This window comes from Somniosus microcephalus, chromosome 3, assembly GCF_052327205.1.
Source record: "Somniosus microcephalus isolate GS21.2 chromosome 3, FLI_Smic_1.0, whole genome shotgun sequence".
NCBI lineage: Eukaryota > Metazoa > Chordata > Chondrichthyes > Squaliformes > Somniosidae > Somniosus > Somniosus microcephalus.
This window is the reverse complement of record NC_140989.1, coordinates 213,060,300-213,076,300: the sequence shown is the minus strand read 5'-3', so window position 1 is coordinate 213,076,300 and position 16,001 is coordinate 213,060,300. Positions and strand designations below refer to the sequence as shown.

General features: G+C 46.9%; 1 protein-coding gene across 1 annotated transcript in view; it reads left to right on the top strand.

The window, feature by feature from the left end:
• Positions 1 to 14,809, top strand: part of LOC147121707 (uncharacterized) — a 52,299-nt gene extending 37,490 nt beyond the window's left edge. Inside the window, exons 4-5 of the mRNA XM_085977988.1 lie at positions 8,251 to 8,380; positions 14,625 to 14,809. Of these exons, the coding sequence (XP_085834114.1) occupies positions 8,251 to 8,380; positions 14,625 to 14,809 (315 nt within the window). The remainder of the gene's footprint in view (positions 1 to 8,250; positions 8,381 to 14,624) is intronic.
• Positions 14,810 to 16,001: the final 1,192 nt, after the last annotated feature.

Sequence of the window (16,001 nt, the reverse complement as noted above, 5' to 3'; positions counted from 1 at the left end):
AGATCAGCGTGAGACTGGACATTAAACCTGACAGCAAGCCGATGTTTCACAAAGCCCGACCTACCCTGTAAGGGGTTTTCTGCTTGGTCTCTGTCTCTGGTGAGACCTCTCGCTCTTTTGCACCCCTTAGGTTCTGTACACTGGACTTTGAGGCAGGAACTGCAATGCAGAGAATACTCTGCAGACCAAGTTTAATGAAACGAAGTGAAATTTTATTGCATAAAGGAAAAATTGAATGTAAGCCAATAAGGTACATGGGAGGGAAAAACAAATCATAATACAGTACTAACCAATATATCTACAGGCATATTTTACTTTTCATGGTTCACCATGAAATAGGGAAACACACGTAACATCGAGGGACAACAACTCATTGTTAATTATCCCCTAACATGCCCACCCCCTAAACCTAGCTAAATTAGATTATGAGGGGCCAGAAACATGCTCACCAGTCCCAGTTAGAAAAGTCTTCAAAACGTCTCCGATCCCAATCGTCTCCCGAATCGTCGTCTTCTTCCGAGTCTGAATGGCCTCTCTACTGAACCCGAACTCCTAACCGAACTGCACCTTCTTCGGACCCCTGAACGATCTCTCGAAAATGATCTCTACAATGCTCTTCTTGCTCTTCCGCACTGCTCTCTCTCCAAACTCGAACTCCTAATGGCTACCCCAGGTCTCCAGTTATACTTCTCATGGAGGCCCTTATCTCCCGCCATATCAAGGTTAGTCTTTGTTTAAATTTTGGCAGGCTTGTAGCACAGAGGGGTAGTCATTGTGTTTAAAGTATTTTCGGGATGGCCGGTAACTGCCATCTCTGGTATTGTCTTTAATGGGTCTTGATGTCCCCCTTTGAACTTGAAGCTGTTTCCCTTTGTCTGGGTAAAGATTTTGATGGCCTTTATCTACAGGCCGATCTGATTGGATCTGCATCCAATCCATATGTATGGGGTTCTGTCTGGTTTTGCATTCTCCAAAATTGCATTCCAGAACTTACTGTGGGCTGAATCCACAAAAGCTGTCTGTGGACTGCAGGAACCATTTTAAAATGTCCCAAAAAGCTGGTCACGGGGTCTGGTGGCCATTTTGTGTGCCCCTTTTTCTGGGCTTCTTTTAAAGCCATCTTTAAAATTAAGGCCTTTTCTGCCAATAAACCCTTATAGGACAATGTTCAATTTTGCGAATCCTACAGTCCCCCCTGATGATACTATAACTTGCTTGAAGTATCATAATTCTGGGTGAGCCAAATTTTCTGACTCCATAATCAAACCATCCCCTGTATTTACCTATCTATGACCCCACGACACATGCATTTCCCATTTCAGAAAACCCACAGTGTACATTAAGCATCTATAGATGGCAATACATTGGAGTTAAAATCTGACACACATAATAAACTGCAATAAAAATAATAAAAAAAGAAAATACACACAAAATCACACATGAATACTATCAAAAATAGAGGAGGGAGGGAAACCCATAGCAGCAAAATTTAAACAGGTGTCTCCTCGTCTACCCGCACATAATGCTCCCTCCATTCTCCTCTGTTCTCATACCTCTGGAAACATTTGTCCCTCTTACAATGTACAAAGAGTAAATAAATCACAATAAAAATCTAAAAACCCTATGCAATTAGGCCAAAAGTTGAGGCTAACTTGGAGGCCTTAGTCGAGAATGGAGTCCTGGAGCATGTGAGTGTGAGCAAATGAGCCACACCCATTGTTCCTGTTCTGAAAAAGGATGGATCTGTTCGAATCTGCGGGGATTTTAAAGTGACTATTAACCCGGTGCTGTCTGCGGAAAAGTACCCTCTTCGCCTCATTGATGATCTTTTTACGGGCCTGGCCGGAGGGCAAGAGTTTGGCAAAATAGACTTATGCCAGGCTTATCTACAAATGCATGTCAATGACAAATCAAAGGAGCTGCTGACAATTGTGACACACAAGGGGCTATACAGGTACTGCCGCCTTCCATTTGGAATTATGTCGGCCCCTGCTCTATTCCAAAGGGCAATGGATCAGATTTTGAGTGGACTGCCAGGAGTCCAGTGTTACCTGGACGACATCCTTGTCACTGGGACAAATGAGGAGGATCATCTTCTGAACTTGGATGCGACACTACAACGACTGAAAGAGTACGGACTCAGAGTTCGTAAAGACAAATGTGAATTCTTTCAGTCTTCAGTTGAGTACCTGGGGCATGTGATTGATGCTACTGGCCTGCATAAGGCACCGTCAAAAGTCAAGGCGATCGTGGAGGCCCCAGCACCCCAGAATGTGAGCCAGTTACGTTAATTTCTGGGGCTACTTAACTACTATGGGAAGTTTATTCCAGACTTAGCAACATTGCTGAAGCCGTTACATCAGTTGCAAAGGTGGGCTTCACTGTTGTCAGGACACACATACGATATCAAATATCGCAAATCAGACTTGCACGGCAACACAGACGGTCTCTCGAGGCTACCCTTGCCTGTTACTCCCCCAGAGCCTCGTCAGATAGACATCTTCTACTTTAGACAAGTGGAGGGAGCACCTGTCACTGCAGTTCAGGTGCGAAGGTACACCCGCAATGATCCAGTCCTGTCTGAGGTAATGGACGATGTCATTCGAGGGAGAGCGAAAGGAGATTCTCCTAGTTTGAAACCTTACGTTTCAAAAAGAAATGAGCTCTCCATCCAGGCAGGTTGTCTTCTTTGGGGACGCCGTGTCATCATTCCGCCACCTCTGAGGGAACCTATACTGCAACAACTTCATACAGGCCACAGTGGGATGGTTCGGATGAAGGAAATGGCAAGAAGCTACTTCTGGTGACCAGGTCTCGATGGGAATATTGAGGAGAAAGCCAAAACATGTTCCCCATGTCAAAGGGTCCGGAATGTTCCACAGCTGGCAACACTACACCCCTGGGATTGGCCTGCAGAAGTGTGGCAGCGAGTACATGTGGACTTTGCCGATCCTTTCGAAGAGAAGATGTTTATGGTGGTTGTGGACGCTCATAGCAAGTGGCCGGAGGTCGCTGTGATGTCTACCACAGCAGAGAAAACAATTGAGAAACTTGGTGAGATGTTCAGCCATTATGGCTCACTGGAACAACTCGTAAGTGACAACGGTCCACAATTTGTATCACAGGAGTTTGCAACCATCCTGCATGTGAATGGTGTCCAACACATCAGGTCTGCGCCCTATCATCCCTCTATTAACGGCCAGGCAGAAAGGTTCGTGCAAACTTTGAAGCATGCCTTGAAGGCATCGCAAGGTCAGGGCTCAATCCACCAACGTCTGAACAGCTTCCTGTTGTCCTACAGGAACGAGCCGCATGCCACAACCAAAACTTCCCCCGCTTCGCTCATGATGAAGAGGCAGTTGCGGACAAGTTTTGACTTACTCAAACCTCCAAGGGCAGAGCAGGTTGTCCATCATCAACAACAAGCTCAAGTTGAAAAGAGAGAGAAAAGAGCCAAGGAGTGACGGTTTCATCCAGGAGAGCACGTCCTAGCTCGAAACTACAACACTGGACCGAAATGGGTTCCTGCTACAGTGATCGCGCAGACGGGCCCTGTGTCTTACACGGTTGAGACTGCTGAGGACGTCGTCTGGAGAAGACACACAGATCAACTGTTGCTAGGAGCAGAGACAGCCACAGAGGCTCCAACGGCTGGTTGGCCTGAACTGTTTCCGGATGATACCGCAAACCAGCATCCTTTGCCACAGTGCTCTTCCCCAACACAGGAAGTCAAAGAGACTGTTCCACCTGTGCAAACTCCTGACTTTCGACTGATACAGGCACCTTCTTCAGCTAGGCCTGTGTCAATGCCTACTGCTGTGGAAGCCAGCGATGACCACCGGTATCCTGTCAGAGAGCGGCGACCTCCAAGACGCTTGGATCTGTAGGCTTAGCGACTTACCCACAAGTCTGGGGCAGAATAAACCCCAGGGTAAAGTCAGGGGTTGAGGCAGTCTACCTCTACCCTAGGTTAGTTGAGTGCATTGAAAGTAACTTACCTGTTGAGGAATAATGTGGACCTTCCATTTAAGAGGGGAGGAATATGTTATGTATTGTGTGTTCTCCTCCCACCTGTGGTGGCGTTGTCACAGCAGATACATGGTTGGGTGTTCTCTTGGTTAAGTTTAGCTCTCTTTGTTCGGAACTCTCCAGAACTTCCCTTTCCCTTCGAATAAAGCACTTCATGTTTGAATCTCTGAGTTCTGAGTTCTAATTGTGTCTAGGTAAAAAGGTACCGACACAACACCTAACAAACTTCATCGAGTTTTTTGATGAGGTAACAGAGAGGGTTGATGAGGGCAATGCGGTTGACGTGGTGTACATGGATTTCCAAAAGGCGTTTGATAAAATGCCACATTATAGGCTTGCCAGCAAAGTTGAAGCCCATGGAATAAATGGGACAGTGGTAGCATGGATACAAAATTGGCTCTGTGATAGGAAACAGAGAGTAGTGGTGAACAGTTGTTTTTCAGACTGGAGGAAGGTATACAGTGGTGTTCCCCAGGGGTTGGTTCTAGGACCACTGCTTTTCTTGATATAAATGACTTGGCTGTGGGTGTACACGGCACAATTTCAAAATTTGCAGATGACACAAAACTTGGAAGTATAGTGAACAGTGAGGAGGATAGTGGTAGACTTCAAGAGGACATAGACAGGCTGGTGAAATGGGTGGATACGTGGCAGATGAAATTTAATGCAGAAAAGTGCGAAGTGATACATGAAGTACTCTTGCAGAGAGCCGGCATGGGCTCGATGGGCCGAATGGCGTTCTTCCGTGCTGTAACCATTCTATGATTCTATGTCCCTAGTTATAAAACCCCAAATGCTGTTGGGACTTTGGCATTGTCTCTCTGGATTGACACTTTCACTAAATGATTTATTTGAACCCCTAGATATCTCTGATCATCCACAGCCTTGTGTAGTATATAAACCTCCGAACAGTCGCAACTCGGTTGGACGGAGGATCAATCAGGAAATAGTTGAGGCTTGTAATAAGGGAACATCTATAATTATGGGGGATTTTAACTATCATATAAATTGGACGAATCAAATTGGGCAGGGCTGCCTTGAGGATGAGTTCATTGAGTGTATTAAGGATGGGTTTCTTGAGCAGTATGTAACTGAACCAACCAGGGGGCAAGCAACCTTAGATCTAGTCCTGTGTAACGAGACAGGATTAATTAAAAATGTCCTAGTAAAGGATCCCCTTGGAATGAGTGACCATAACATGGTTGAATTCCATATTCAGTTAGAGGGTGAGGAGGCTGTATCTCAAACAAGCGTGCTAAGCTTGAATAAAGGAGACTATGAAGGTATGAGAGCGGAATTGAGTAAAGTGGATTGGGAAAATAGGTTAAAGGATAAGACTAAAAACAAGGGCATATAAGGTAGCCAAATCTAGTAGGAGGATAGAGGATTGGGAAAACTTTAAAAGACAGCAAAAAATAACAAAAAGATTGATTAAGAAAGGGAAGATAGATTATGAAAGTAAATTAGCAAAAAATATAAAGACAGATAGTAAGAGTTTTTATAGTTATATAAAAAGAAAAAGGGTGGCTAAAGTAAATGTTGGTCCCTTAGAGGATGAGACCGGGAAATTAATGGTGGGAAATATGGAGATGGCAAAAACACTGAATGAATATTTTGTATCAGTCTTTACAGTAGAGGACACCAAGAATATCCCAACACTTGACAAGCAGGGGGCTATAGGGGGGGAGGAGCTAAATACGATTAAAATCACTAAGGAAGTAGTACTTGGTAAAATAATGGGACTCAAGGCGGATTTATCACCTGGACCTGATGGCTTACATCCCAGGGTTTTGAGGGAAGTGGCGGCAGGGATTGTGGATGCATTGGTAATAATCTTCCAAAACTCCCTGGACTCAGCAAAGGTCCCGGCAGACTGGAAAACTGCTAATGTAACACCCTTATTTAAAAAGGGCAGTAGAAAGAAGGCTGGAAACTATAGACCGGTTAGCCTAACATCTGTGGTAGGTAAAATTTTGGAGTCCATTATTAAGGAGACAGTAACAGGACATTTGGATAATCATAATTTAATAAGACAAAGTCAGCATGGTTTTATGAAGGGGAAGTCATGTTTGACAAATTTGCTGGAGTTCTTTGAGGAAGTAACATATAGGGTGGATAAAGGTGAACCAGTGGACGTAGTGTATTTAGACTTCTAAAAGGCATTTGACAAGGTGCCACACAAAAGATTATTGCTTAAGATAAAAAATCACGGGATTGGGGGTAATATTCTGGCATGGATAGAGGATTGGCTATCTAACAGAAGGCAGAGAGTTGGGATAAATGGTTCATATTCAGACTGGCAATCAGTAACCAGTGGTGTTCCGCAGGGGTCAGTGCTGGGTCCCCAACTCTTTACAATCTATATTAACGATTTGGAGGAGGGGACCGAGTGTAACACATCAAAGTTTGCAGATGATACTAAGATGGGAGGGAAAGTAGTGAGTGAGGAGGACATAAAAAACCTGCAAGGGGACATAGACAGGCTAAGTAAGTGGGCAGAGATTTGGCAGATGGAATACAATACTGGAAAGTGTGAGGTTATGCACTTTGGCAGGAAAAATCGTAGAGCAAGTTATTATCTTAATGGCAAGAAACTTGAAAGTACTGAAGTACAAAGGGATCTGGGGGTCCTGGTGCACGAAACTCAAAAGGTTAGTATGCAGGTGCAGCAAGTGATTAAGAAGGCCAATGGAATGTTGGCTTTCATTGGTAGGGGGATAGAATATAAAAATAGGGAGGTATTGCTTCAGTTGTACAAGGTATTGGTGAGACCGCACCTGGAATACTGCATACAGTTTTGGTGTCCATACTTAAGAAAGGACATACTTGCTCTCGAGTCAGTACAAAGAAGGTTCACTCGATTAATCCCGGGGATGAGGGGATGGACATATGAGGAGAGGTTGAGTAGATTGGGACTCTACTCATTGGAGTTCAGAAGAATGAGAGGCGATCTTATTGAAACATATAAGATTATGAAGGGGTTGGATCGGGTGGATGCAGGGAGGATGTTCCAGATGATGGGTGAAACTAGAACTAGGGGGCATAGTCTTAGAATAAGGGGCTGCTCTTTCAAAACTGAGATGAGGAGGAACTACTTCACTCAGAGGGTGGTAGGTCCATGGAATATGCTGCCCCAAAAAGCTGTCGAAGCTACATCATTACATATATTTAAAACAGAAATAGACAGTTTCCTAGTAGAAAAGGGAATTAAGGGTTACGGGGAGCGGGCAGGAATTTGGACATGAGTCTAGATTCGGATAGGTCATGGCCCTGTGGGTAGCGGAGCGGGCCCAGGGGCCGTGTAGCCTGATCCTGCTCCTGTTTTCGTGTGTCTAATGCTGTTAGATTCAGGAGATAGTCCTGTCATAGTGGATTGGCGGTTAGGATCAGATCAGCCATGATCTTATTGAATGGCGGAGCAGGCTCGAGGGGCCAATTGGCCTACTCCTGCTCCTATTTCTTATGTTCTTATGTTCAGTATCTTTCCATTCATTGCACACTCATTCTGGGTTTCTCCTCCCATTAAGTTGCATTGATGGCACTTCCAGAACCTCACTGTCGTACACAGTCTGTTAGCTGGGCACCAGGACTCCATCACCTCCTCCCGTGGGAGTGCTGAACTGTTGGAGGTGCTGTTTTTTGGATGAAACACTAAACAGAGGCCCTGTCTGCTCTCTCAGATGGTGTAAAAGATCCCACGCCAACTATTCGAAGCAGAGCAGGGGAGTTCTTCCTGGTGTCCTGGGCGATATTTATCCCTCAACCAACACCGCTAAAACAGATTACCTGGTCATTACCACATTGTCGTTTGTGTGATCTTGCTGTGTGCAAATTGGCTGCCGCATTTCCTACATTACAACATTTCAAAAGTACTTAATTGGCTGGAAAGCGCTATATAAATACAAGTTTTTCTTTCTTCCTGTAACCCAACTTGCTTAACCAACTGCGGCAGAGGAGGAGGAGTAAAGGTTAGAGAAGGAATGGCATATTTTCCAATGGTCAGGTAAAGTGGGGAGGGGGAGGATCAACAGGTTTCCTATGCCCGGGGGACGCGGGTCTAGTTTGCAGTTTAACCGGGACACGAGCGAGAATTTGGCGCAGGAGTGGAGGTGACGAGAGTCCGTTCTCCAGGGGAGGTGATTGATATTCGTGGCTGCATGGCGGTGCGTGCGTGTGTGTGTGTGTGACTGACTGGTGTCGACCCTCCTCTGGTGCTTTCAGAACCGGGCGTGGAAGGAGCTGCAGGCATTGATCAAGTTGACGATGACCTTCCACCGGATGATGAGGACTCCGTCACTCCGCAAGCTCTTCGAGAAGTACCTGCACGATGAAATCTACAACGACCAGGAGAGTAAGTTCACAGACAGCCGGGGCCTTGAGAGGAGGGGAACGGGGAGGGCGCCTTTCTTCACACCTTAAATGACAGCACAGAACGAGGCTCTTTGGCCCATCGCCTTAGTGCTAGTCCTTCAACTGGAGCCGTCTCCTTTCCCCCATCTCCTCTTAACGTTCTTCCTTTTCAAATCCTTCACCAATTCCTTTTTAAATGCTGCTCTCGTCGCTGCATCAGTAGCCACTCGTGGTAACGCATTCCCTGTTCTAATAACCCTCTGTGTGGAAACATTTCTTCTAACTCCATCCTTTGTTCTGCTGGTGATAATCCTGAGTCTGTGCCCACCTTGTTACTGATGCACCAAGCAGTGGAAGCAATACTTTGCTCTTCACTGTCTCAAACCTTTCAGAATTTTGCCGACGTGTCCCGACTTCACCCCCCACAACCCCAGCAATTTAATTCGTTGTACATCACTGGATGTGACGCAGTTTGTTACGAAGCAGCAGAGCCCCAGCATACTGTGTGCACAAGTGAACAGACATGTAGCAATGATAGAATCAGACAGCACAGAAGGAGGCCATTCGGCACATTGTGCCTGTGCCGGCTCTTTGAAAGAGCAATCCAATTTGTCCCACTCCCCCTCCTCTTTCCCCATAGCCCTATATGTTGTGTCCGTGTATAATGAGACACAGACTGCAGGAGAACGGTACAACAGATGTTTACTCAACGTGGCTCACACTGGAACTGATCTGTACAGATTACTACTCAGTGCTATATACAGGTGTGGTCACTGCTGGTACTGCAGTATACATGAGCTGTAAAAGATAGTTCCTCCCTTAAAGGTATATACATTACAAATACTCCCTTTTTAGATTAACAGTACCATAATACTCATTTAACAATTAAATATCAAATTAATTACAATTAACACTTTTAACATGCAACATTAGCTGAAAATAGTCTATTTATATATTCAGTCTTTGGGGAGGCTTCCTGCTCCTTTCTGGATAGCGCCTTTCCCGAGTGTCTTGCTCTTGGCGCGGAGGCGATTCTGGCCCCCTGTCATCGGTTGGTTCATCAGCTTCCGATGCTACTGTTTCTGGGGTAGATGCGACCTGTACGTCGGGTTCATCAACAGGTACGTATGGGCGAGGCATGGGGTTGACTTGTTCCTGTGACTCTAGGATCTGGTCAGCATGGCGTCTCACGATGCTCTCCCCAATGTCCACTGTGTACATTAGTGGGCCCTGCCGTGTGCATATCGTTCCTGGCTGCCATTTTTCTGTTCGGTAGTCGCGGGCCAAGACTGGTTGCCCTACATTGAAGCTCGTTGTTGGCTTCTCATGGATGTGCTGGAATTGCTTACTCTCAACATCTCTTCGTACGTTTGGTCTGAGCAAATCCAGGCGAGATCTTAACCTTCGGTTAAAGAACATCATGGCTGGGGCCTGGTTGGTGACTGCATGTGTCGCATTCCGGTAGGCGAACAGGAAATTGTCCACCTTGTGCTGCAGCGGAATGTTGTCATTGTACATAGCCTTTATTGCCTTTTTAAAGGTTTGTACGAACCTCTCAGCCAATCCATTTGTGGCTGGATGATACGGGTCGGATGTGTAATGCTTTACCCCATTCTTTTTCAAGAACCTCCGGAACTCTTCGGACACAAACTGTGGTCCGTTGTCGGAGCAAATCTGTTCTGGCAAGCCATTCCTAGCAAAAATGGTCCGTAGGACTGCAATAGTTTTCTCCGTGGTGGTGGAGGACATTTTGATGACCTCAGGCCCTTTCGAGTGTGCATCCACAGCTATTAAAAACATTGAGTCCATGAATGGACCAACAAAATCAATATGCACCCATTGCCATGGAGATGAGGGCCACTCCCATGGGTGTAGAGGGGCCTGTGGTGGTGCATTTTGGACTTTCTGGCATCCTGAGCAACTCTTGGTCAGGTCCTTGATTTGTTTATCGATTCCCGGCCACCAAACATAAGCCCTGGCTAGGCTTTTCATTTTTACCCCTCCCAGATGACCCTCATGAAGCTCATTGAGCACTCTATCCCTTAACTTGGGTGGAATTACCACTCGGGATCCACACATCAAGGTCCCCCGGCACACTGACAGCTGTTCTCTCCTTGTCGAGAATGCTGGCAACAGTGAGTCGCCATGTGCTGGCCATCCCTTCACCGTCAAATCATATACCCGAGACAGTGTCGGGTCATTTTGGGTCTCCTTTTCGATACAAGCATTAGTTACCAGTAGGTATTCAACTATAGTCGAATGGAATATTTCGACAGGATCCACTGCTGGTGCTTCCTCCGCAGTAGGCAGTGGCAGGCGTGATAGCCCATCAGCATTTCCATGCTGTTTCATGCCCTTATATTCAATCTCATAGTGGTGCGCCCCTAAAAAAAGTGACCATCTTTGTAGTCATTGCGCAGTCATCACCAGAACGCCCTTCTTCGGATTAAAAATGGAGACAAGAGGCTGGTGATCAGTCAGCAAGGTGAATTCCTGCCCGTGCAGATAGTGATTGAACTTTTTCACTCCCCACACTAGGCTGAGGGCCTCCCTGTCAATCTGGGCGTAGTTACGCTCGGCTGAAGTTAGTGATCATGACGCAAAGGCTATTGGCCTCTCTGAGCCATCCGAGAATTTGTGCGACAGCACCGCTCCAATGCCATAGGGTGATGCATCACATGCCAACCGAATTGGTAATGCTGGGTTGTAATGTGCCAATACCTCTTTCAATGTGATTAGTGTTTTGCTCTTCTGGAAAGCTCGTCTACATTCGTCACTCCACTTCCATGGCACCCCAGTTTGCAGTAGGGTGTTCAGTGGGTGTAGTATTGTAGACAAATTTGGCAAGAACTTATGGTAGTAGTTTACCAGCCCGAGGAACGACCTCAGTTGTGACACATTTTCTGGTGCTGGAGCCTTGACTACTGCCTCAATCTTCTCTGGGGACTTATGTAACCCCTCTTTATCGATAACGTGGCCACAATACGAGATCTGTTTTCTAAAAAACTCGCATTTGGGGCGGTTAGCTCGGAGCCCATATTCCTGCAATCTAGTGAGCACCTGCTCCAGGTTGGCAAGGTGATCACTGTCATTTTCGCCCGTGACCAGGATGTCGTCCAAATAACACTGGGTCCCTGGGATCCCTTGCAGGGCTTGTTCCATTGCCCTCTGCCAAATAGCCGGAGCTGATGCTACCCCGAATACCAGCCGGTTGTATTGGTAGAGACCTTTATGGGTGTTGATTGTGAGGTATTTTTTTGATGCTTCTTCTACCTCCATTTGCAGATACGCCTGGGCCAGATCAGTCTTAGTGAAGCGTTTCCCTCCAGATAGCGAGGTGAAAATATCTTCAATCCGCGGAAGTGGATATTGTACGGTGTGAAGGACTGGGTTCACTGTTACCTTAAAGTCCCCACAGATGCGAACCTTCCTTGGTTCCCCAGGCGTGCTGCTCAACGACTTTTTCATCACAGGGACGATGGGTGTAGCCCACTCGCTCCAGCCTACCTTGGACAGTACACCTGAGCGTTCCAGACTCTCCAGCTCTGCTTCGACGGCTGGGTGGATTGCATAAGGTACCGGCCTGGCCTTAAGAAATTTTGGGCTTGTGGTTTCTTCAATTTTAATCGTCGCTGTCATGCCATTTAGTGTTCCGAGTCCTTGCTGGAACACTTCTTTCGCATCCGTTAGGATCTTTGACAGTCGCCCAGGTGTGACGTCGTCATCCTTTTTGTCAGCCACAGTCAGTGCCTGTATGGAATGCCAATCCAGTTGTATTATCCGGATCCATTCACGTCCCAGTAATGGTGGTCCTCCATCTTGCAATACATACAGGTCTAGTTTTGGTGTTTCCTTACCATTATATATAACGGTCACCCTTATTTTTCCTTTGGGGTAGACTTTTTGCCCCATGTATGTCTTAAAAATAATTTTTGTGTCTCTCAAGGGTATGTGTGAGAATAGCCGCTCGTAGTCCCGTCGGTTTATGACTGTTAGGGCTGATCCTGTGTCCAATTCCATCTTTACCTGGACTCCTGCTATCTTGAGAGTGACCCAAATGGTTCGGTGATCCTCCGTTGTGATCACATTATGTAGTTTCAGACAACTCAGCCCCCTGCTTTCGGAGTCGCTATCACTCTTTTGTTCGTCTGAAATATTCTCGGTCATCTTATGTACCTTCTTGTACTTTCCTTTGGTAGGTTTCTTATTGCTGGTTTTCTTTCCCAACCTGCAGACTCGTGCTATGTGTCCTACTTTTCCACACTGTCTGCACACTTGGTCTTTGAACCAGCAATCATTCTGGTCGTGTGTTGTTCTGCCGCAGCGATAGCACTTCTCTGTTCCATATGACATTTCGTTTGTGCCATATTCTTGCGGTCTCTGTTGTATCTCTGCAGCGCCCCGTGCTGCTGCTTCATATGATACCGCAATGCTGAAAGCCTTTTCCAGCGTAAGGTCCTTTTCAGATAAAAGCCGTTTCTGGGTTCCTTCACTTCGAAGCCCACACACAAACTTGTCCCTTAAGGTATCTGCCAGTCCTGCTCCAAACTGGCAGTGTTTCGATAGTTTGCGCAGTTCTGTTAAATAATCAGCATTGCTTTCATCCTTATGCTGGTTCCGTTTGTGAAACTTGAATCTTTCTGCTATCAGCAGCGGTGTGGGGTTTAAATGTTCCTGTAGTATCGTTACTATGTCTTCAAAACTCTTTTCCATTGGCTTCGTTGGGGTTACTAGATTCCGTAATAAACCATACGTCTTTGCACCCATTAAATTTAACAATACCGACGCTTTCTTGTCATCTGACACCTCATTTGCCTTGCAGTATACCTCCATTCATTCGACATATGTAGTCCAATCTTCGACTTCATTGTCAAATGCGGTGATACTGCCACTCTTCGGCATTTTGGGTGTGGATTAAAATGGCGTCTCCCAATGGCTTAAAATGGCGTCTCCCGCGCTTTCCTTCCTCCCCCGCTGCTGCCAACGCCGCTCTCGGCGGTCCTCATTGCAATGGCGGCACCCTGTAGGCTTCGCGCGCTTCTCCTGCGCTGCTGCCAACGCCGCTCTCGGCTTTCCTCGTGGCAATGGCGGCGCCTCGCGGGTTTCTCCGCGTCTCTCTCTCCCTCTTTTAGCCGCTGCTCGGCCCCTGAACACCGGCTGCACCCTGTGTGCTCTGCCCTCTCTCTCTCTCCCCTGTCGATGCTGCTCGGCCCTTTGCTGTGCCGCTCGGTCGGGCTCTAGCCCGCCGCTGTCCAGGAAGGGTCTGTGCACTACCTGTTGCCAGCCCGTTTCGCTGGACCACCTCGACTGGAAAGCCAAGCCTGGCTCTCGACAGCCTCCCCTGCAATTCTCGAGTCTCTGCTGGATGACTGGGCGGTTGCCCGTGGTCGACGCCCGAGTCTCTGGCCTTGACCTCCAATCCACTGATCTCCAGGAACGAATCCCCAGGAGGTGATGCAGAGTTGCAGGTAGGTTCGAACTTGCCTCGTCGCCAATGTTGTGTCTGTGCATAATAAGACACCAGACTGCAGGAGAACGGTACAACAGGTGTTTACTCAACGTGGCTCGCTTTGGAACTGATCTGTACAGATTACTACTCAGTGATATATACAGGTGTGGTCACTGCCGGTACTGCAGTATACATGAGCTGTAAAAGATAGTTCCCCCCTTAAAGGTATATACATTACACTGTAAATTTTCCTTTTTTAAGTATTTTTCCAATTCCATTTTCAAAGTTTCTATTGAATCTGCTTCCACTGTCCTTTCAGGCAGCGCATTCCAGATCATAACAAATCGCTGCGAAAAAAAATCTCCTCATCTCCCCACTGGTTCTTTGCCAATTATTTTAAATCTGTGTGCTCTGGTTACTCACCCCCCTGCCAGTGGAAACAGTTTCTCCTTATTTACTCTATCAAAACCCTTCATGATTTTGAACACCTCTATTAAATCTTCCCTTAACCTTCTCTGCTCTAGTGCGGGCAACCCCAGTTTCTCCAGTCTCTCCACATAACTGAAGTCCCTCATCCCTGGTACCATTCTAGTAAACCTCCTCTGCACCCTCTCCAAGGCCTTGACACCAATTCTAAGCATAGTGAGTTAAACAAAGTCCTGGCTGCCAGAAAGTAGGGCAGGCCCTCGACCTGAGTCAACATTGGGTCCTTGCAGGTGGAATGGGAATGTCATTCTCTGAGGTGAACTGATCCGATGCCCTGCCTTCCGCTAAAGCCTTTCTGTGTTATTTCCAGACCTGATCTCCTCCCGCGTTATGAACACGGTGCTCTCTCAGGCCAGCTCGTTCTTGTTCCGAGGGAGTGATCATGGAGATGATTCCGAGGTGCCCCACCTGAGAAAGCGAATAGTGCACAACCGGCCTCTCATTGTCAACTACCTGGCCAATGACCTGCACTTCTGCATGGAAATCCAGCAGTAAGTTGGGACAGAACTGTGCGTCGAGTCTCTAGCGAGTTAGTCGATCTCGCCTGGACACAGCACCAGATTGTACGTCAGACAGATTGCATGCATGTGAGTGAGTGTGTGTACATGTGTGTGTGTGTGTGTGTTTGTGACTTTGTGTGTGCATATGTCTGCATGTGTGTGTGTGTATGTTTGTGACTGTGAATGTGTGAGTTTGCATGTGAGTCAGTGTCTGTGTGTAAATGTGTATGTGCTTGTGACTTGAGTGTCTCATGTGTAAGTGAATGTGTGATTTTGAGTGTGCGTGTGTCTGAGTGAGTGTGTTTGAGTGAGTGTCAGAATGATGATGAAAGTGTTTGTGTGTGAGCGATACTGAGAGTGCTTGTGTCAGAGTGTGGATTAGATACAGAGTAAAGCTCACTCTACACCATCCCATCAAACACTCCCAGGGCAGTTACAGCACGGGTTAGATACTGAGTAAAGCTCCCTCTACACTGTCCCATCAAACACTCAGTGTTTCTGGTGATTGCTGTGTCCAGACACTCAGTGTCTCTTGTGACTGGTGTGTCTAGATGCTCAGTGTGTCTGGTGATTGCTGTGTCTAGTCGCTCAGTGTGTCCTGTCATTGCTGTGTCTAGATGCTCGGTGTGTCTGGTGATTGCTGTGTCTAGACGCTCAGTGTGTCTTGTGATTGGTGTGTCTAGACACTCAGTGTGTCTTGTGATTGCTGTGTCTAGACGCTCGGTGTGTCTGGTGATTGCTGTATCTAGACGCTCGGTGTGTCTAGTGATTGCTGTGTCCAGATGCTCAGTGTGTCTGTTGATTGCTGTGTCCAGACGCTCAGTGTGTCTTGTGATTGGTGTGTCTCGACACTCGTTGTGTCTTGTGATTGCTGTTTCTTGACGCTCAGAGTTTGTGGTGATTGCTGTGTCCTGACACCCAGTGTGTCTGGTGATTGGTGTGTCTAGACGCTCAGTGTGTCTAGTGATTGCTGAGTCTAGACGCTCGGTGTGTCTGGTGATTGCTGTATCTAGACGCTCGGTGTGTCGAGTGATTGCTGTGTCCAGATGCTCAGTGTGTGCTGTGATTGGTGTGTCTAGACACTCATTGTGTCTTGTGATTGCTGTGTCCACATGCTCAGTGTGTCTGTTGATTGCTGTGTCCAGACGCTCAGTGTGTCTTGTGATTGGTGTGTCTAAACACTCGTG